Source organism: Osmerus mordax, chromosome 22 (genome assembly GCF_038355195.1).
Source record: "Osmerus mordax isolate fOsmMor3 chromosome 22, fOsmMor3.pri, whole genome shotgun sequence".
Classification (NCBI taxonomy): Eukaryota; Metazoa; Chordata; class Actinopteri; order Osmeriformes; family Osmeridae; genus Osmerus; species Osmerus mordax.
Genome location: NC_090071.1, coordinates 3177555 through 3200926, shown reverse-complemented (window position 1 = coordinate 3200926; position 23372 = coordinate 3177555). Strand labels below are relative to the sequence as shown.

The following is a 23372-nucleotide window of genomic DNA, read 5'->3' as shown; positions in this document are numbered from 1 at the left end:
ATTCAGTAATGGGCCAGAGGTTCAGAACATGTTTTTGGCCTTCAGAGAGGTGTGTGTGTGTGTGTGTGTGTGTGTGTGTGTGTGTGTGTGTGTGTGGCTCGAAGGTCTGCAAATAGCTATGGGTGAAATAATTAGATCCCATATTATACATAAATCAACATAATTTGCAGCTTTTCACTAACCTTGGTGTATATGAAGGGTTAGAAAACAGACCGGGCCCTGGGTACTTGGATATTAAACTAAAGCACAATTACACAACTGTGTTTGTGCGTTAGTTGGAATGTGTGTTGTGTACTCCATCATCTTAACCTGAATCTCTCTTGCTCTCCCCCCCTCCTTTTCTCCCTCCTCTCCCCCACTCTCTCTGGTTCTCCCTCCCTCTCCTCTCCCCCACTCTCTCTGGATTTCCCTCTCCTCTCCCCCACTCTCTGGATTTCCCTCTCCCCCCCCTCTCTCTGGTTCTCTCTCCCTCTCCTCTCCCCCACTCTCTGGTTCTGTCTCTCTCTCCTCTCCCCTACTCTCTCTGGTTCTGTCTCTCCTCTCCCCTACTCTCTCTGGTTCTGTCTCTCCTCTCCCCTACTCTCTCTGGTTCTGTCTCTCCCTCCCCCACCCTCTCTGGTTTTCCCTCTCCTCTCCCCCACTCTCTCTGGTTCTGTCTCTCCTCTCCCCCACTCTCTCTGGTTCTGTCTGTCTCTCCTCTCCCCTACTCTCTCTGGTTCTGTCTCTCCCTACCCCACCCTTTCTGGTTCTCCCTCCCTGTGTTCTCTCCGCAGGGCAGCTTGAGGAGCAGGAACCAGGTCTCTCCTCAGGAGTTTCTGGGAGAGCTGAAGTCTGGAGCCACGGACGAGCGCCTCTTCGCCTGTCTGGACTCCCTGCGTGTCTCCCTCACCAGCAACCCCGTCAGGTAAGCACACCACACACAACCCAACACGCCTACACACACCACACACAACCCAACACGCCTACACACACCACACACAACCCAACACACACCTACACACACCACACACAACCCAACACGCCTACACACACCACACACAACCCAACACGCCTACACACACCACACACAACCCAACACGCCTACACACACCACACACAACCCAACACGCCTACACACACCACACACAACCCAACACACACCTACACACACCACACACAACCCAACACGCCTACACACACCACACACAACCCAACACACACCTACACACACCACACACAACCCAACACGCCTACACACACCACACACAACCCAACACACGCCTACACACACAGGTCTACACACAACCACTCAACACACACACACACACACACCCACCCACATACCCGCACACACACACACACACACACACACACACACACACACACACACACGTACAGTGTGTGCATCAGGATGAGAAGACTCGCCCTCTCCCCGCACAACATCCCAAACGCCACTGCGCGTACGGTAAATACGTTCTAGATGATTCCAAATGCCCTCCTCAGCGCTCCCCTACCACCTTTTGCGCTGTTGCAGCGACCTTCATTTAATATTTTGTGTCTTTTTAATCGCTCACACAGAGAGAGGGAGGGGGAGGAGAGGGAGGGGAGACAGAGAGCTGCAGGCAACAGTGAAAAGACCATGAAACAGATGAGTAGCTTTCATTAAAAGGGCAGCCATTATGAAAGACGCTTCGCTTAGTTCTTTGTCTTTCCTTCCTACCTCCTTAACTGCCAATTTTAGTCTTCCTTCCTTCCTTCCTTCCTTCCTTCCTTCCTGCCATTTTAGTCTCCCTCCCTCCCTCCCTCCCTCCCTCCCTCCCTCCCTCCCTCCCTCCCTCCCTCCCTCCCTCCCTCCCTCCCTCCCTCCCTCCCTCCCTCCCTCCCTCCCTCCCTCCCTCCCTCCCTCCCTCCCTCCCTCCCTCCCTCCCTCCCTCCCTCCCTCCCTCCCTCCCTCCCTCCCTCCCTCCCTCCCTCCCTCCCTCCTAGTCATGTGCTATCTTACACTCTTCCTATGGATTAAATTCTCTGTAATCTTGCCTCAGTATCTCTCAATATTCCCCTGTAATGAGCAGTAGGAATGGATGAGGATTAATAACAAAGAGCTCCAATCATGAGATGAATGATGGGGGACCAATAAACTCAAAGTATTTTCATTCCACACAATAATTGGGGTGTGTGGGGGAGAAGAAGTGATGATGAAGTGATGAAGTAACTAAAGTCTCACATCCCGGGGCTGGTTGTTACATCTCGTTTGTGTCAAGGAGCCTGAGTGCGAGCACGAGCGCTGCATCAACATGTTGGTCATTGTTCATTTCAGACATTATTATCTGCTGCTGTCTTCCAAGGTCGCTCCTCATTGTTGTTGCCAAAAATCCTATTTGATCACTTAGTTCTCCACCAGTGTCCGTGCTCATAAGCGTGTTCCATTCAGTTAACGGGGATGTAAAGACCTGTGCCACTCGTTGTTTTAAATGTATCCAGGCTGTTGGCTAAATAGGATTTAGAGATAGAGAGAAAGAGATGTGGAGATGTGGAGAGATGGGGAGTGCAGGGGAATAGTAAACAGTTTGCTCTCCATCTGCAGTCTTTATTGGCGTAATTCTTAAGTTGTCATGAATTCGATTAGCGCGTGTAGAGGGGGGGGGGGGGGGGGGAGGATGGGAAGGGTGCGGAGATATTGGGCGGAAGGCAGACAGACAGACCGGCAGACCGGCAGACCGACTTCCACCCATGTCCATCCTTAAACAGGGTAGGCAGCTCTGTCATTGATACGAGATGATCTGACATCATCCGTTGTTCCTTTAACACGACACACTTTACTATCACAACGATCCCAGCTCAGAGATCCACTCCATTTTAGCAGCTTTTCCACCATCACCCCCCCCCCCCCACACACACACACACACACACACCAACATGGTGTGTGACAGGGTACAGCACACCCTTCCCTGCTCTGTCCCATGATTTCATCGCGGTTCCATTCTGGGGTCGTGCGAGGGAGGCTGGGATCAATATCCTATTCAGCGTGCTACCGGGAGTCCATTACCGGAGATGGAGTGTGGACGTGCGTTTCTGCCGGAGAACATTATCACTGTTATGAGGCCTCGTTAAGCACCTGCATGCAGGCAGGTAGGAGGATCTGAGCCACACAGAGAGAAGCAGACAACCACGGACGCCTCCTTACCAGACTGGAGACCAGGCACACACGCACACTTCACTCGCACACACACACACACACACACACACACACACCCACACACCTGACACACTCCAGTCTGCCATTTACACAAGACACACACCTGTCTGACACACCTGTATAGCAGTGACACATGATTTTGTTTTGATCTAATTCTGGCTGTTAGCAGTTGAACTCTCCTGGTTTGTAAATACTATGGTCAGACTTTTCTAGGATGGTGCGGTACGATACGCTCCTCTAACACAGGAACTGTCTTACTGCAGCCTGGCCTGCACTCTGAGTTTACCTGTGTGATTTTGTTCAAACTCTGAGAGGGAGTAGAGGAGGTGGTATGGAAGGGAGGGATGCAGAGGAGGAACATAGCAGGAAGTCTAGCGGGTGGCATAACCCTTTTTTAGGGCTCGTTTTTATTGCTTGGTTTCACAGCGTGTGTTTACCTTGAGAGCTTTTTTTTTTTTGGGTGTTTACCTCCACAACCACAACGGCGCCTTATATCAACCGTGGGCTCGCCACAGGTCTGCCCCTGTTGAATTCTATCTTGGAGCACTTGCTGTACTTTAACAACAGTCTCTCAGGTGTAGGCTGGTGAAATATGTTGTTTTTTATCGGAAAGAAATCCACCCCAAAAAAACGAAAGAGGCCCTGAGAGATTCAGTACTGGGCCTTATCGGATATATGGAAATCTGGCTGGAGGCTAAACAATTTAAACCTTGTATACTGTACGTGTTCTAACGAGCTGGCATTGTTAGTTAGCCTATTGGGCTTGTTATATCCATTCTGTCCTACGCTTGTTGAGTCTAAGTTCAGATGCCAAGAATGGTTCTCTTAATGGGTCTCTGCTCTGCCTTTTCTGCTGTATGGAATTGCCTTGTTAGCACCACGCGCTCTGACAAGAGGGGAACTTTGAAAATTTGTCAGCATTCTTTTCTCAGAGCGTGGAGTTGTCAGTCGGTATCGACTGAACCGTCAGACTGTCGCCCTGTGATTCGGATCCAGAAGTCGAAGGTTCTGGGAAATGCAGCTTAAAAACAGATCTGAGGACTGGTTTGATGAATCATGGTTTTGTTATTAAATCAAAACCTTGAAATTGGAAAAAGCTGTTTCCTCCCAACATGGCTGCAGTTTAGCCTCCATCTTTAACTCTTGGATCTAAAACATCCGATGTTTGGAGATGACCACGTCCCTAATGGGCTTGTCAATGTCAGATCAACAGTCCAGATACTTAAGGGATGATTGTTTGATCAATGAGCCTTCCAGTTCCAGACAGAAGCCATGATGGGATAAAGACTGTCTGGAGATGGACTGTTTTCCTGGGATGTATAAGCACACACACACACACGTGCGCACACGCGCACACACACGCGCGCGCACACACGCGCAGGCAGGTGGGGCAGGGCTGTGGACAACCTGCTGTGTTACCTAGGTCTTTCTGACTCCCCCCCCTCTCTCTATCTCTGTCTCTGTCTCTGTCTCTCTCTGTCTGTCTCTCTCTCTGTCTGTCTCTCTCTCTGTCTCTCTCTCTCTGTCTCTGTCTCTCTCTCTCTGTCTCTGTCTCCCTCCCTCTGAGGGGATTAGCTGGATGTGAATGTGTTGTCAGCAGCCTGTATGGAGCCAGTCTCAGCATCATCACTCAGGCTTGCTCCTCCTCCTCCTGCTTGTAGATGACAGGGAGCTTGCATCATGTTATTGGACATATTGTCCAGTATTTGATTATGTCATTTAATCTATTTGTGCATGTGTGAGGTAAGCCATTGAATATGATGCCTATATCATGACCTCCCACCCCATGCCCACCTCCTGCGTTCGATTGGTTGCCTGTGCTGTTGTGTCTGATTGGACGGTTCCATGAAGTGTCGGTTGCTGCGCCTTTACATCTGACATTTATTTTCTTCTTTTCCTTTTGTGCTCTCTCTCTCGTCTCTTTTCTCTCTCCCCTTCTCGCTTTTTTTTCCACCTCTTTTTCTCCTATTTGCACCCCCGCCTCCCTGCCCCTTTCTCTCGCTCTCTCACTTGCTCGCTCTCTCGCTCTCTGTCTCTCTCTCTCGCTCCGTCTCTCGCTCGTTATCCCAGTTTGGTAGTTCATTCCCACTCTATACAGGGGAAGTGAAATGGTCTTTGAGTGAAAGATCTCCTTGAGACATTGTGAAGTGTCTTTTTTGTAGTTTTTCCACAAGTCTGAGACATTTGGAGAGTTTTCAGCTTCATGACCACTACACCTGACAGGTAAATGAGGTCATCTTAACCTCAGTTCTGCAGTTTTAAATTAGACTGTCATCTTCCCATCCAGATTCCCAGAATAGAAATGATGACCGTCTGAGTACAAATCACTCTTAAATCTGTGCTAAGCAGCTTGAACACAGCCATGGCAGCTCTGCTCCTGGTATTACTCACTCCAAAACACCTTTCCGTCAGGTGTTCTGAGGTTTCCAACCTGCCTCCAGGGGTGTTCTGACAGGTGTTAACACCAACGTCTCAGCTCTGGGACCCTGTTCCTCCTCTCCTCCTCCTGCGCTGGTCAGAGACGTTCCGGCTGGTGTACAAAGGAAAGCGGACTGAGCTCCTTCTTGTAAACAAAGACTTCCTTCTTTCTTTCTGCTGATTACAAAGGGGGGCTTGGGATTGAGTTCCATTGAGTGGTTTGAGTTCCAGTCGCTGTCCTCATGCATGATCAATGTCCCCACAGTGTGTCAGATGGTGTGTGTGTGTGTGTGTGTGTGTGTGGCAGTGTTCGTAAGGAGATTTTCCACGCGGTTCCTCTTCTTCTGCACCTCAGACATGCATGGACAGTACAAGGCCAGGCTGCTATATCATCTGTGATATTACTAAATCAATATGGCCTGCTACAATAACCCAGCCCTATTGACTGTCCCTGGTATGAGTCTTTTATGAGTGTGCACTAGGTCCTGACCCAGTGTGTGTGCGCCTATGCCTTAAGAGCCTTCAGACCGGGGATATGAGTCACCATATAGACACACACACACTTACACTCTCTTCTCCGTCTGTCTCTTATCCCTTGTCAGGATTCTGTGGAGCTGTGCTCTGTCCTGGTGAAAGCCCTAGATGGAATGTAAAGCCTGTAATTTCCCAGGGGGCCAATAAAAACAGTAGCCACGTCTCCCCCGGCGCCCTCCTGGGATCGCCTTGGAAGGGAAAAATCTACGACTGCAGAGATTTCTGAAGAGAATGATAATTTGTCTTCCTTTTTCTTTCTCCCCTCCCCTCCCTTCCATCCTCTTTCTGACTCCGCCTCCCTGTGTTCCGTGCCTGTGTTCCGTGCCTGTGTTCCGTGCCTGTGTTCCGTGCCTGTGTTCCGTGCCTGTGTTCCGTGTATGGGTTTTAGTTTGGTTTGAACATAAGTGGGGTAACAACATTTTCACAAGAACAGGAACATATTTTCCCTAAGTCTGTGGTGTGTGTGTGTGTGTGTGTGCGGAGGTGGTCCCTTAAGGATGGCGACAGGCCTGTGTGTCAGAGAGGAGGATGTCAGTCTGGGTCTTGGTCACTGAGGCTGTGGACTGTGCACTGTGTGTGTGTGTGTGTGTTGGCTTGGTCTGTCCTAGTACAAGAAGGGAGGGGGGGTGGCGGGTGTCTGTGCCCACACATGCTGGGAGCAAGAGGACCCAAGGGAGAGCAGCCTGTCCTGTCCAGACAGGAGGAGGGCGGGGGAGGGAGAGCCTTGACCTTCACAGCCCATCAAACCCAGGCTCCACACTGCTGCCCTGACAGCCCTCCCCAGCCTAGCCCAGAGCCTGGACCGCCTCTGGATAAGACTCTTGTTTTCACTCTTCCTGGGTCTCAACCAGCCTTCACGTCCCATGGGAACTTCCTGACACACACACAGCAGACAAGCTCCAGGCAGGCACCAGACAAGCTCCAGATAGCCCATGTTGGCCGAGTGACAGGCTGGCAGGGAAGCGTCTAGGTGGGCAGACAGGCTCATCATTCTTTTATATCATATCGAATGATTTCATATTTTAGACAACGGGGTAGTCGCTATGTCAAAACGGTCTGCTCTCACAGCCGTGTGTTATTTGCCAACAACATACAGGACGAATGCCTTTTCACCGGATTGAAATGTGACCTTGCACCCATATGGATTATTAGTAAACGCGTGGCTTCATTAAATAATGGTTACATTCCCTGCATCTCTACTGATAATATTTCCAATGTATCCATTTATTTTCACATACATTCATATGTATTTATCCCTCTCATATATCTCTCTCTCTCTGTCTGTCTGTCTCTCAAAAGAGATATGTGTAGAGGTTTTGTCAAACGGCGTTTGTTCTTTTGTGTTCTCAGCCAGACTTCTGGTCCTCCCTCCCTCCCTCCCTCCCTCCCTCCCTCCCTCCCTCCCTCCCTCCCTCCCTCCCTCCCTCCCTCCCTCCCTCCCTCCCTCCCTCCCTCCCTCCCTCCCTCCCTCCCTCCCTCCCTCCCTCCCTCCCTCCCTCCCTCCCTCCCTCCCTCCCTCCCTCCCTCCCTCCCTCCCTCCCTCCCCGTGTACCTGGGTTATGCAGACCAGCTTTTATGCTATCGCCGGCCTTCTCGTCTCCAAGGCGTAGCCTCGTGAAAGTAATTCCTCGCCCCCGTCAAGCTGAGAAGCTCCCATCCAACCCCCTGTGACCTGACCCCCCCCGTCCCATCCCTGCTCCAGTCTACAGTGCTATAGCACCTGGCTAGGCAGGGTTGTGGGGGTGGAGAGACGTAATTGTATTAAATGAACGTGATAAATGGATCTGACAAACAGGTGGAAATTGGTTTTTGATATTATATTAAAACTGACCTTCAGGTTTAAACCCTCAGATTTGTTATTTTGTCAGTTAGCTACCTAGCGCTACACTAGCCGCCTCTGCTGCCTCTTCCTCCTCCTCCCTCTTTCCTCTCACGCCTCGGATCTGCTTCGTTTGGAGGCCAAGGGGTGGAACGATGCCTCTGCCTCATCGCTGATCAGAGAATACACACACGCGCCGTCTCTCTTGCTCTCTCTCTCTCTTGCTCTCTCTCTCGCTCTCTCTCTTTCGCTCGTTCTACCTACGTCTTGCTCAGCTAATGGTTTAATTCATGCCATAGCTACAGCGAGGCTCATTCATCTCATTTAGCTAGATAATGCTGAGAGTCTTGTCCATAATGGAGGGTAATGGGTGGAAGGCCTGCCTGTCTGTCTGCTAGAGAGAGCTCCCAGCTTTTTATAGTCAGTAGTTGGCCTCATATTTTATCTTTGATATGTAATTGAGTTGCACAATGGCTGTTGTTTTAGGCTAGTGTTCTTTGTGGTGGAAAAGTCCTGCGGCGTGGGCTCACAAATCCTACACACGCACACGCACACACTCTCCTTCTGTAGCGGCATGCTGCCATTGGTATCAGGGTAGATTGCTGGGAGTGTCCTGCCAGCTCATGGACTACAGCCCTGTAATTAGACTGATAGGCTTGTTAATGGATCACACACAGGCTGAGAGAGAACAGGGAGGGAGAGGGGGGGGAGAAACAAACACGGAGGGGGAGAGGGAGGGAGGGAGGGGGAGAGAATCAAGCATTATGAAAATAAATAATCTTGTTTGAAATGTGGCAGCTTTGTAAGCAGCTGAATGTTGTTGGGTCAGTCGCTAGGGCAGTCGTTAGGGCAGTCGCTAGGGCAGGGCCTGGTGTGGCATTCCTAACCTTTAAGCATGTCAGAACTCTCCTTGGTCAGACCCAAACAAAACCAGTGGCAGCAGCAGTCTCACCCAGCTCGCTATCGGAGCGGTATTGACAAACAGGCGCTGTTTATAGACAGGCGCATCGATTTTGGCTCGCTCCGGTTCCCAGCTGAAGTTTCAGCTCATTAAGGGGAAGCTAGCCTTGTCTGTGTGCTGGTCTGCCTGCACCTCCTCCTCCAGCTCCTCTTCTTCCTCCTCTTCCTACTTCTCTTTCTCCTCTTCCTCCTTCTCTTCCTCCTTCTCTTTCTCCTCTTCCTCTTCCTCTTCCTCCTTCTCTTCCTCCTTCTCTTCCTCCTCCTCCTTCCTCCTTCTTTCCTGTTCCTCCTTCTCTTACTCTTCCTCCTTCTCTTACTCTTCCTCCTTCTCTTCCTTCTCCTCCTCTTCCTCCTCCTCTTCCTCTATCTCCTTCCTCCTCCTCCTCCTCCTCCTCCTGTGGTCTCTGAGCAGCGTGAAGCTGAGGTAGCTCTACCCTGGCCTGTGGTGGGCCAGCTAATTGGCCAGACTAATCAGCCTCTGTTACCTGTACAATTGATTGAGGCAAATTAACTCCTTTTCAGCAGTGCTTTGATTAGCTGTCAATCACAGTAGGTCACATGACTCTCCACACAAGTTGTGCTGTCTTCCACACAGGACACGTTTACACACAGGGGTGTTTCCACCCACATGAATACATCTTTGATTGTTTTTTTACCGAAACAACCATTTGAGGGTTCCAAAGAGCGTCTTGCGGAACTGGAACCCCTGCGTTCTATGTGTGTACTTTTATTTTCAGTCGGTTCCTCTGTTCCTTGAGGAGGTTCTACACTAATGAGCGGCAACTCATTCTCCAGCCCCCCTCCCTTCCGGCCCTCCCCACAGGAAGTTGTCAAACTAACCAGGTCCCGTCCGCCCGTAAGACTTCCTGTGCTCCTGTCGTCCCCACTCAGAGGTAACCTAGGTGACGTGGGCCCGCCAGCAGCGCAGCTGTTAGCGGGGAGAGGGGGGGGGTCCGCTCTTCACATCCTCTCAGACCGACGGGCCTCCGAGCCGCTCAGCTCTGTCTGCGCGTGGCCACGTTTACCTTCCTGTCAGCTCGGAGGCACGCCACGGCTCAGCCTCTGAAGACTCTGCCCAGGACCACACACACACACACACACACACACTTGCATGGGCAGAGAGAGATCGTCAATCAGACTCACTTACTGTGACTGTCTCCACCTACGGTACCTTTCAGCACATTTCAAATGTCAGCAGCATTTCCTGGTCATTTCCCTGCTCCCAGCAACCCCTCGCTGCCTCTCAGCTTTCAGAGGAAGGATTTCATCCACTCCAGCACAGCCTGGTACTGGCTCTCCATTAAGCATGGCCAAGCTTGTTCTTCCAAACACTTTAGTTTTGCAGATAGAAAGTGTGCTGACTTGCCTGTGTGGAAAGGAGTGGAGTTGAGAGGGAGAAGGCATGTCGGGACTTCCGCAATTAAATGCTAAAGTGACATGCTCTTTCACTCCCCTGTTGTGGAAGTGAACTCAACCACCACGCAGCTGCATCCCCCATCCAATCACGAGTCTTAGAACGAAACCCTTCTGGAGGTCCTTTGTGCTTGGTACCCACACTGAGCGTGCCTTGGCTCTGACTAGCGAAATCATGTTAGAACTGTTCACTTCCGATCCTTGACCTGGCGATGCACTTTCTACTTGTACGTCTGGGTTCCTATAGAAGTGTCTGCTAACTGAATAACATGTAAAGGTAATAGATTCCTGTTGCCTGTAAGGAAAAGCTGCGGTCCCTCCCAGATAAAGGTCTGTCGTTCAGAGGCCCGACAGCTGACTGGATCACCTCAGCAGGACTCTGCTTCTGTGGAGGCAGCCGGCGTTCAGATCTCTCTCTCCAGGTCCCGTCTTCAGCCCTGAGCTTTCTCAGGGGGAGAGCCAGCCATCTTGATGTGTGGAGCGAGGACAGGCAGACATTGATTTGCTTTGCCTTCATACTGTCACCGCCTGCTGGGTTTAAAAGGAGCTGCTGTTTATGTCCGCGCTCACTCATGCACTCACTCACTCACTCTCACACACACACACACACACGCTCATACACACACACACTTCTCTGTACACCTCCAAACACGCTATCTGTATACATCTTAAGATTTCTGCCATGTCAATCCACATCAAAGGCAGCGTGGACTGAGGGAGATACAGAGATGGACAGGGAGAGAGGGAGAAATGGAGGGAGACATCAAACAGAGACAAACTGACAGCTGGAGGGGGGGAGGGAGGGAGGGTGGGTGATTTGAGTCCCACAGCTTTGAGAGATAGGTTAGACATGCTTGCTGACAAATTAACCCATTTGACTGTGTAGGGAGTCAGGTGGCTGAGCGGTGAGGGAATCGGGCTGGTAATCCGAAGGTTGCCCGTTCGATTCCTGGTCGTGCCAACTGACGTTGTGTGCTTGGGCAAGGCACTTCACCCTACTTTCCTCGGGGGAATGTCCCTGTACTTACTGTAAGTCGCTCTGGATAAGAGCGTCTGCTAAATGACTAAATGTAAATGTGATTGGTGCTTGAGGATGCTAGTGCAGCTTGGGTAGAGGTAACCCTTCTGACTGTGTTGGATCAGGAGGACTAGAAAACTGCTGCCCTCAAAGTGAAACAAATATGGGCCATTTAGATTAATGCCCTCCTTTACAGTGAAATCAAGGACAGGGGAGGGAGGGAGGGACGGAGGGAGGGAGGGACGGAGGAGGGGGGAGGAGAGGAGACTAAGGGATGGAATAGTTTCCCAAGAATGCTTTCCAGATAGAAAGCCTGTGCGTAATTGGATAATCTCTTCCTAAGGACGTTTGTGGAGAAACTGTTTTCTTTTTGCGTTGCTGCCACACCTGGGCATGGTGCTGCTCTGCTCATCTTCGCATGTCAGCGCCCCCTGTGTGCGTGCATGCGTGTGTGCGTGCATGCGTGTGTGCGTGCATGCATGCCATTGTAACTAGCCAGCGACTCTGAGCTGAGACCACAGTCCAGCTGTCTCCAGAGTGCCACCGCCACACTAACAGCCGAGAGCAGTGTAACCACGGCAATGCCGTCTCACCACGGCAATCCGCACTTTTAAACGAGCAATAACTTCCAGAACGGCAGGAAGGAGCGAATGAGAAAAAGGAGAAATAGGGACATGAAACCACCGTCTATATTTGGTGCAGACGGTCGTCTAGGAGGGCAGGCTTCCTCTCTGGTGACAGCTTCCTCTCTGGTGACAGCTTCCTCTCTGGAGAGCCCCTTGGGGTTGTCAGTTAGCTTAGCTAGCCTCGCGTGGCTAACCTCTCCTCTCAGAGTCAATGTTTTATTTCTGGGTCCATAGGTACCCCTAGCGTAGCGTAGCGTAGCCTAGCGCCTGGCAGCCTTCCAGACAGAGATCCCTCCAAGGCCCTGGGGAAGTCAAGCTACCGTAGCCGTGAAGTTAGCCAGATAAGGCGGCTCATTTTTCTCTGTGATTTATGACTGTTTTTGTTTCCTAGGGAATCGGGTGATGAATTTGTTTTCCCTATTTTTTTATGTTCTATCCCCCTTTCTCTCTGCCTCTTTTCTTCTCCGTGCCTCTTATTCTGCCTCTCTCTCCCTCTCTCCTTCCCTCGCTTTCACTCTCTCTGAGAAAGGGCGGCCATCACTCCCACATTGACTCTTGAAAAGAAGTGGGTGACTGTACAAGCATTAGTCCCTCCACTACATATGACTGATATCTGCCCCACTTCCCTCCAGAGAACACATGACTGTAAAGCTGATTCGTCACCAGTGCAGCCCTCAGTGGGCGACTTGTTTTTATTCACCAGACGGCCCGGGGGGGGGGGGGGGGGGGGGGGGGGAGGGGAGGAGGGGGGAAGGAGGGAGACGACCTCGCCTCGTTTTGTGGGGGGCAGGGAGGGAGGGAGGGAGGGATGGGGGTAGGCAGGGGGAGGAGTGAGGGAGGAGCTGTACCCTGCTCATGACAGCTCAGGGTTGTCGTGCTCAGACCAGGCTGGGTTCAAAGGGCTCGTTTCCCTGACGACACTGCTCTCCAGAACAAGGAGAACCTCTATTATACACGTTATTATATTAACAACCCTCTCGTCTCCAATGGGAGCAGCTCCTGCCGGGCGTTACCATGGAGATGCCCGTCAAATGCTTCCGGTCTCGAATGGGCGGGCGTCGGGAACGGTAGCGTCCGTTTCACAAGTGCTGTTGTCTCTGCTGCCAGTGAAGTACCCCAGCACTGAAGGACACGCTGTCAGACTCACTGCAGGCTGTGCAGCTATACTCTGTATACTGTCAGACTCACTGCAGGCTGTGCAGCTATACTCTGTATACTGTCAGACTCAGAGAACGGTTTAAGGACGTTATAATTCAGTTACACATTCAGTTATCTAAATTTTTTTACTGACACTGTCATTGTGAGAGTTAGAAGTGAGGATAGATTTCACTGTCATTCTGTTGTGAAAGAGCTGGGTTAGGGTTTGTACTGTTACAGAATACTGGACCATACTGAGAGTTAGTTTATGGATCCTCTTCATCCTCCTCTTTTTCCTCCTCTTCCTCTTCTTCCTCCTCTTCATCCTCCTCCTCTTTTTCCTCCTCTTCCTCCTCTTCCTCCTCTTCCTCCTCTTCTTCCTCTTCTTCCTCCTCTTCCTCCTCCTCTTCATCCTCTTCCTCCTCCTCTTCAACCTCCTCCTCTTCTTCCTCCTCCTCTCTTCATGCTCCTCTTCATCCTCCTCTCCTCCTCCCTCTTCAGATAGACAAATGTTTTACCTGTTCCGGCAGTGTGTGAGGCAGTGTGTGGGTGTGTGTAAGTGTTTGTGTGTGAGGCAGTGTGTGTGTGTGTGTGAGGCAGTGTGTGTGTGTGTGGGTGTGTGTGTGAGGCAGTGTGTGTATTGAAGCAAATCAGTGACATAATGTTTCAAATTTTTGAATACTTTGCATTGAATACTTAATATTGAAATTTAAACAAGGCCAAATTCTCATATTAATATATTTCAATGTAAAATAAAATTCCAGTTGCTCAAATTCGAGCCTAAAAAAATCAGAGAGAGAGAGAGCGAGAGGCACATTGAGGGAGGGAGGGAGCGAGTGGTGCTGGGCTGTCTATCAGAGCGGCCCATTATGCTGCAGAGCCGTGGTCTCCAGGTCAGCCTCCATAGTGGAGGGCTGAGATGGATGTGGCGATTTGTATAGGGTCACATGGCGCTGTGTGTGCTTGTGGCTATCCTCCCTCTCTCCCTCTCTCTCTCTCTACCTCTCCCTCCCTCCCAGCTCCGTGTTTCCAGCGTGGCGTCTTACTGGGTGTTGTCATGGGTCCCTAGGAGACCCTCTGGGCTCCTGAGCGATAATCCCTGTGTGGATCAGAAGATTATCTTCCCTGCTATCCACCTCACCTGTGGTGATGAACCGCCGTCGCGGTGCCACCGCTGAGCTATGCATTTCAATGAAGCTCTTGTCAGGACACGGGCCCTGGCCCACTCAATACTGGCCCCGGCCCCGGCCTTGCCCCCCTCCGCCAGGCGGGGGCTAAATTGAATTTTCTCTCCGACGCCGGAGCCTCATTCCTCAGCCGTGCTCCGTGGCTGCTCCCCCTGGTCTCCGTCAGCCTGGGCCACGACACTCTTCTCTGTCAGCGCCGCACCTTTTCCTCGCCCCGACGCAGCTGGTCACACACACACACACACACACACTCATCATATCCACACACACTCTCGTATGCACACACACACACACTCACTCAAACACGCGCACACTCGCTCCACTCCCCATCTATCCTCCTCCTATGTCAGGTGCATGAATAGTAAATTTCATAGAGAGCGGAGTGGAGATTAAGGTGTGTGGCGTCTGTGTGGAATGTTAATTTGACTCTGATGCGTTCCGTCCGTCGAGCAGAGCTAACAGACGGCGGACAGCTGCCTCCCTGTGCCTCCTGCCTCCCTCTGCCTCCAGCCTCCCTGTGCCTCCTGCCTCCCTGTACCTCCTGCCTCCCTGTGCCTCCTGCCTCCCTCTGCCTCCAGCCTCCCTGTGCCTCCTGCCTCCCTGTACCTCCTGCCTCCCTCTGCCTCCAGCCTCCCTGTACCTCCAGCCTCCCTGTGTCTCCTGCCTCCCTGTACCTCCTGCCTCCCCTGTGCCTCCTGCCTCCCTCTGCCTCCTGCCTCCCTCTGCCTCCTGCCTCCCTGTGCCTCCTGCCTCCCTGTACCTCCTACCTCCCCTGTACCTCCTGCCTCCCCTGTGCCTCCTGCCTCCCCTGTGCCTCCTGCCTCCCTCTGCCTCCTGCCTCCCCTGTGCCTCCTGCCTCCCTGTACCTCCTGCCTCCCTCTGCCTCCAGCCTCCCTGTACCTCCAGCCTCCCTGTGTCTCCTGCCTCCCTGTACCTCCTGCCTCCCCTGTGCCTCCTGCCTCCCTCTGCCTCCTGCCTCCCCTGTGCCTCCTGCCTCCCTGTACCTCCTGCCTCCCCTGTGCCTCCTGCCTCCCTCTGCCCTCTGCCTCCCGCCTGGTTTTCCTCTCTGACACCCACATCGGCTGGTTTCACACAGCCAGCGTTTTGCTTGTACTATTTTCATCACAACGCTGGATTTGATCGAACAGTTGGCAGTGGGTTGAGTTGGGGTTCAGCTTTATGTGCAGAAACCCCCGGAAGGTTCTCCACGTTTCGGCTCTCACGACCGACCAGCAGTCAGCTTTAAGCTGCTTATTGTTTCTGCTCTCCTCGCCCTCGTTCTGGGACGGCGCTGGGAAGAGGTTGATGGATGGAGGGAGGGATGGAAGGATGGGTATTCCGGCTGCGTTCAGAGGGCTTACCGCCAGGTGGAAAGGTGGCTAAGCAAGAGCCGTGTCTACACCTCGCCTCTGGAGGAAGAAAGAAACCCCCGGAAATATTGATCTACTTTTCATCACATATCACACGTCCCTCGTTCCAGCTTAAGTGTTGGCTTCTCCTCCACTTCTGATTGGACAATTAGGGTCCTGCACGGTCGCCATGCGGTCGCCACGCGGCGGTTCAGGGTCAAGAGGAAGCAGATCTGAGCTGCGTAATGTCGAGGCAGCGGGTTGCGTTCCTGTTTTAATGAAACGTCGATGCTGTCATCTGTGTGCTTTTCTGACGATTCACTCCCGGCACGTTAAACGCACAACCTGTTTTCCTGAGTTAAACATGCCCCCAGCCCCCACCCCCCCCCCCCCCCCCCCCCCAGCCCCGCCCAGCCCTCTGTATCAGCTAACACAGACGATGTGCTTGTTATTATTCCTCAACGGCGTGACAAATGAATCAACAAACGAATGAACTGGTTGGACACATGTCCGCCCCTCCAGCCCCCCACACACACACACACACACACACACACACATATATCTCAGATATATTCCATGCAGGTTGCAGCCCCTCCCATTCTCTTCCTTCACCTTGAGAATTCCCACTGACATACATGCTAGGATTTAATTATTTGATGCTGGGAGGCATGCGGGTTGTTGATTAGAAGTGCACGAACGCTGAATCCTAATAGGGCAGACATGCTCAGCTACGCTCTCCTCCCCCCCCCTCTCGCTCTCTCTCTGTCTGTCTGTCTCTCTCTTTATCTCTCTCTCTCCCTTTCTCTACATTTACATTTAGTCATTTAGCAGACGCTCTTATCCAGAGCGACTTACAGTAAGTACAGGGACATTCCCCCGAGGCAAGTAGGGTGAAGTGCCTTGCCCAAGGACACAACGTCAGTTGGCATGACCGGCAATCGAACTGGCAACCTTCGGATTACTATCCCAATTCCCTCACCGCTCAGCCACCTGACTCCCCCCCTTCTCTCTATCTATGTCTCTCTCTCTGTGTCTCTCTCTCTTTCGTTCACACCCACACACTCTCTCCTGACCTCTATCTCAATCTCTCTCACTTCCCCTCCTTCTGTGTGTCTGGAGCTCGGCAGTGTCTCTGCCTTATTCTCGATCTCTCCCACTCTCTCCCACTCTCTCCCACTCTCTCTTTCCCTCTTTGCTCTCGCACTCCCTTTCTTGGCGGCACTCTCTCTTTCTCTCTCTTATTTCCTCGCTCCCTCGCTCGCTCTATCTCTCCCTCCTTTGCCACGTCCCGTCTCCCGTATGGACTCCTATCACAACAGCAGAGCTGTCTCCACAGGGGGCTCTCTGCCTCCCCTCTGACGGAGGCTTCAGCCAATCAGCAGCAGGATCACGGGGCGCCGGGCTGCTTAATGAAGCCTCGGCTCCGGACAGACAGGAAGCGTTCTCTCCGTCTGCATTACCATCACGTAAGACTGCGGTACGATCTGCTCCAAGCACGGTCATCCTTGATCGCCCCGCTCTCCCGGGACCCAGCCTGGAGAGGAGAGGTTTCAGTGGACTCTGGAGTGGAAAGCACAAGATAAAACAAGACGAGGATTTGAAAGCAGATGAGCTTTTCTCCCTACAGTCATATCACCACCACTTACTCGGACCCTCGCCAAACCCAGCTGACGGCGGTAACTTCCCCGTCCCGCTGAGCTCTGGGCGGGGTCAATCCCTCCACCTCTCTGGGCGGGCTGCCCCCCCTCTCGGAAGGCCCTCCAACGGATAACTCCTCCAATCGGCTGCTTGGCAGGTGGATGGATCCATCCAGCCTGGGTCCCAGCTCTGCTCACTGCAGCTTTAATCACCTCCCGCTCCCCAGACCCCAACTAAGACACACACAGCCGTCACGTGTGCCTTGAACCCTGAACCCCCCCCCCCAGGAAGATCAGATATCAAGTCCCACAGGGGAGGAGGATACGATGGCGAAAATGTCATCTGCTTCAAACAAATATTAGTTTTATAGGAATCCAATATGGCAGCCTCCTCCTCTGGGCTGGGCCTGGCGTACAGCTGTACTCCTGCTCCTCGCTCGCCCTCGCAGGGTGGAGAGGGGCCGCCGCTCTGGGGCTCCGCTGTGTCCTGCGCCGTCTAAGCTCCGCCCCCTCCGTTCAGCAGCGCCTCCGTCCGTGGGCGTCGATGGGGGGCCAACCAAACCAACCAACCCCCCCCCCCCCACCAACAGGGTGACATGTCCCCCAGCTCCCCCCCTGAGCGGCAGCTCTCCTGACCCAGAGTGGGGACGCCCCCCCGCTTGACTCCCCCTCGGCTGCAAATTGCCTCTAAAGGCTTTCAGCGTGTCGTCGGGCTGCGGGACACACAGAGTGGACTGTTAGATTGGCCCGGCGCAGCGCGTCGCCACGGTGATTGACACGGCGGTGAAGACAGCCCGATGCACTTTACCGAGACAGCGGAAAGAGCAGTTATTGGATGATGGGTGGTTAGATTCTGCTCCTGTGTCACACACACACACACGTACGTGTGAGTCATAAGGCGCAATGGCAACTTTTACAAGTAATATTATAAAGTGTGTGTGAGTGGGTTTTTGTGTGTCTTCGACAGAATCCGTCATGGGTAATTGAATGGCCCTTCAGGGGGTGCGACAGATTGCCATGACGACAGATCAGTCAGATAAATCATTCTCCTGTTTGTGTGTGTGTGTGTGTGTGTGTGTCCTGCTTCATAGCAGTGTTTACCTCCAGCATCATGTGGACCTTTGCTGATTTCTGAACGCCTACAGACATGCTACAGGCTTGTGCTGTTGTGGTGTTGTGTTGTGTTGTGATGATGCTGTTGTGTTGTGATGATGCTGTTGTGTTGTGTTGTGGCTGGTGATGATGCTGTTGTGTTGTGATGATGCTGTTGTGTTGTGTTGTGGCTGGTGATGATGCTGTTGTGTTGTGTTGTGGCTGGTGATGATGCTGTTGTGTTGTGATGATGCTGTTGTGTTGTGTTGTGGCTGGTGATGATGCTGTTGTGTTGTGATGATGCTGTTGTGTTGTGATGATGCTGTTGTGTTGTGATGATGCTGTTGTGTTGTGATGATGCTGTTGTGTTGTGGCTGGTGATGATGCTGTTGTGTTGTGATGATGCTGTTGTGTTGTGATGATGCTGTTGTGTTGTGATGATGCTGTTGTGTTGTGATGATGCTGTTGTGTTGTGGCTGGTGATGATGCTGTTGTTGTTGTGTTGTGGCTGGTGATGATGCTGTTGTGTTGTGATGATGCTGTTGTGTTGTGATGATGCTGTTGTGTTGTGATGATGCTGTTGTGTTGTGATGATGCTGTTGTGTTGTGGCTGGTGATGATGCTGTTGTTGTTGTGTTGTGGCTGGTGATGATGCTGTTGTGTTGTGATGATGCTGTTGTGTTGTGATGATGCTGTTGTGTTGTGATGATGCTGTTGTGTTGTGGCTGGTGATGATGCTGTTGTTGTTGTGTTTTCAGCTGGGTGCAGAGCTTTGGTCATGAGGGGCTGGGCCTGCTGTTGGACACTCTGGAGAAACTGCTGCTCAAGAAACAGTAAGTGTGTGTGTGTGTAGTGAGGTTTTTGTTCAGTGTGTGTATGTGTGTTGTGTTCTTTATGTTCTCCATGTAACCCCCCCCCCCTCCGATCTCCCCAGCCAGGACAAGGTGGACAAGCGGAGCCAGCACAAAATCATTCAGTGCCTCAAAGCCTTCATGAACAACAAGGTAACATGTCTCAATCCTTCTAACACAAACCGACTACAATCTAAACCGACTAGTATGTGGATTCCTCTGTTGTACCTGTTCAAGGTCACTGACTCAGTATGTCGAGGGACAGTGTCTAAGAAAATATTTTTTCAACCTTTCTAAACTTTTCTTTCCCCACACACAACATGACACAAATACGTTTCACGTAATTAAAAAAAAATGAAGAAAAAAGAAACCGTTTTTCAGAATTCTTTTTTCAACCTTTCGAAAGGCAGAAGGCAACAAGATTTCTTTTCAGTTTTGGAAAATCCTCCACCACCATGAATCAATCAGAAACGACCAGAGATGGGAGGAACAAAGTACAAATGCTTAGATACAGAAGGCAACAAGATTTTTTTTTCCGTTTTTGGAAACAAATCTTGTTGCCTTCTGCCTTGCTATTTAAGTACAATATCGAAGCATTTGTACTTCGTTCCTCCACATCTCTGTCGCTCGTTGCTGATTGATTCATGGTGGTGGATGATTGATGGATGTTCAGGTGGAAGGTCCCCTTGAGGAGGACTGTCACAGGCTGCTTTACATCCAGCAGAAGAGAATCACACGCATGTTCACCAATCACCATACAGGACAGTCCCACACACACACACACACACATTCGGTGTGGAGCCACCAGACTCATTTTCTGCGCGGCGCTCCGAGACACGCCCCCCTCGTTAAGGGTGGAGTGCTGGATGAGGACACCCCACCATCAGCACTCGTCCTTGGGCCTCTCTCTCCTCCTAACGCCCCTCTCTGCCAGCGCCGAGCAGCGGAGAGCATGCATATTCCTCCTCCTCCTCCCCTCATATACCCTGCTTAGGCCTGACCTTTCAGACTCTGTCACGGCAGACTTCAGTCTTATAATATGTTATGCTGTTTGGGTTATTAAGCTGCTTGTTGAGTTGCTGGTTATTATTCATAACTTTTAAGATAACACAGAAAAAGCCGTAAATGTATCGGTCTACACACTTAGGTATTCAGGGCCTCCGGCTATGCTGTTCGCTTGTTTACGGAACACTGTACATTCATTATTCTTGGTCTGCAGTTTCTGCAGTCTACAACATAACAGTGGGCATTCTCAGTCCATTCTCAGACCTGTTGGGATTGACGTTGTAATGATCGGAGTGGATGAAGAGTCAGTCCATAGTCCAGTAGAAACAAACTCTGGTTCCTAGTTTTGGTGTAACCTCACCCCAGGGGGTGTATGGGTAATGTAGTCTTAGTGTAGCGTCACCCCATAGGGTGTATGGGTAACGTGTGTGTGTGTGTGTTCCAGTATGGCCTGGACCGTATCCTGGGTGAGGAGAAGAGTCTGACGCTGCTGGCTCGAGCCATCGACCCCGGCCAAGCCCGCCATGATGACAGACGTGGTGAAGCTGCTGTCGGCCATCTGCATCGTGGGCGAGGAGAACACGTACGTCTGGAACGCCACTTTGTTCCGGAGCTTTCTTTCTTGTTTTCTTTCTTTTTTATTCATTTCTCTATTTTTTTGTTTTTTTTGTTCCTTTCGGTTGGCAGGAAAAGCAGGTCCCTTCTTTTCAGAGTTCATGGAACTGGCCCCCGCACTCAAACGTTTTGATTGTTTAAAACAACAACAAAAAATTGCGTTTGACTGCTTGATCTGCTTGGCTCTTAATGTGCTATCCCTTTACGGCTCAGGTTCTGTCCCACTCCCTATGTCTCCACCCCTTCAACCCCAAAGAGTGAGAGAGGTGTAGAGAAAAGGGAGAGGGAGGCAATGAGATGGAGAGAGAATAAGAGAGGGGGGAGAGAAAGAGAGAGGGGGTTGGGGGGGGGGACATGCAAGCACAGGCTGATCCAGAGGATGATTGTGTTGTATGTACCTCCTTCCTCTCTGTGTAGTCTGGAGAAGGTGCTTGAAGCCATGGGCACAGCAGGGGAACAGGGAGCCATGGAGAGGTTCAGCCCCGTGGTCCAGGGCCTCCGCCAACGCTCCCTTCAATTACAAGTAAGTACCACTGACAGTGCCCAACACTGACGGACCTGCACACACACACACACACACACACATGGTCACACACATGGTCACACACACGGTCACACACACAGCCTCCGTCCATACACACACACATGCGCGAGCACACACACACACACGTACGCACACACAGGGTGAAATGTGTAAAAAAAATGATTGCCTCTGAATTGGTTCAGAGTTTTTCTACTCAGTCATACTTCCATGGCTGGTCCTCCACAGAACACTTTAGTTTAAATGAAAGACTCTGACCCCTGCATAATCAGGATGCTTGTTTTTAGTCGACAGTACCTGCAGTCAATTTCTGCTTCTGTATATTACTCTGACCCTCGACACTAATACACACACACACGCTCACTCACCAAACGAGAGTGCAAGGCACTGCGGTATACTGAATGCTGCAAAATAATTTGTCAAAATGTCTCTACAACTCAGAAACTAATTTAAACTTTTAATTCGCAATGTTAATGTTCCTGAGAGAATAATAAATAAATAAAATAAAACGGCATAAGCAAATAAACAGACATGACTCTCACATCCTTCCAGCCCACAGTTAACAGCTGGCTCATTTGAGCTTTAGCATGTTAGCTTCGGTGTATTTTCCACCACGTCACCTTAACGTGACAGGTCTGCACATACACGCTCCTAATGTGAAGTCTAGCTGCTACATCCAATAAACCATCACATATCACAACATACAACACTCACATACATGACTTACAATACTGTCACATCACAATATGCAATACTATCACATATCACAACATGCAATACTATTGCATATACAAACCTATACATATGTCATATGTATAGGTTTATACAGACTAGTATACTAGCAGGACAGGACTAGCCCCTGAATACTTCCTGCCAATAATAATCCAGCTCCAATTACTGGGTTCTGACAAGAATCACTGCAACGTTTTGTGGTAATTTTGGACTTGTAGAGTCTGTGTGTGTGTGTGTGTGTGCGCGCGCGCATGTGTATCAGCACGTGTGTCTGTGTGTGTGGTGAGGTGTGTGTACTTGTGTGTGTGTGTGGCCTCTGATAAAACAGAAGCTCCCGATCTCCTGGACGGCAGGATGGCTGGTGTTGTGGGCTGGAGGAGAGTGGAGCTGCAGAGGGCTCTTAATACTTGATCAAAGCACATTGTCAGTGTTTAATTGGTAGCGCAGGACGTTAGACTTAGATTCTCCACTGCTGGTACCATTGGTCTCACGCGCGCGCGCGCACACACACACAGGTATGTACATCTCTGGGAAAAATTGAGACCACTGCACCTTTTTCTTTCCTTTTAAAACAGTTGAGAAGGAGAATTTCGAGTGAAGAACAGAAGGGTAACATTTGCATCTTAAATGTTACCCCTGTTCCTCGCTCAAAATTGTACATATTATGTACATTTACATTTAGTCATTTAGCAGACGCTCTTATCCAGAGCGACTTACAGTAAGTACAGGGACATTCCCCCGAGGCAAGTAGGGTGAAGTGCCTTGCCCAAGGACACAACGTCAGTTGGCATGACCGGGAATCGAACTGGCAACCTTCGGATTACTAGCCCGACTCCCTCACCGCTCAGCCACCTGACTCCTGTGTACATACTCACACACACACACACACACATACTCACACACACACACACACACATACTCACACACACACACACACACACACACACACACACATACTCACACACACACACACACACACACACACACACACACACACGCACACACAGACACGTATATACATACACATCTACATACACTGTAGGTACATATATTTGTACACATGTATATAAACACTAGTAAAAACAAATGAAAATGCATGTCTAAGCATACATACATAAATAAGTCTGCGCACACACACACACACACACTGGTACACATTAAACCTGGAATAAATATCTTATGTGCACTTTAGTTGTGGAAGGATATGTGTATCAGTATGCTTGTCTGCCGTGTGTGTGTCTGTGAGAGTTCAGGCCCCTAACA

General features: G+C 51.0%; 1 protein-coding gene across 1 annotated transcript in view; it reads left to right on the top strand.

Annotated features, from left to right (window-relative positions):
* diaph3 (diaphanous-related formin 3) overlaps window positions 1–23372 on the top strand; it is a 124731-nt gene that overhangs the window by 36479 nt on the left and 64880 nt on the right. Inside the window, 6 exon segments of the mRNA XM_067260952.1 lie at window positions 774–904; window positions 19124–19198; window positions 19300–19369; window positions 20667–20729; window positions 20731–20804; window positions 21254–21359. Coding sequence (XP_067117053.1) covers window positions 774–904; window positions 19124–19198; window positions 19300–19369; window positions 20667–20729; window positions 20731–20804; window positions 21254–21359 — 519 coding nt within the window.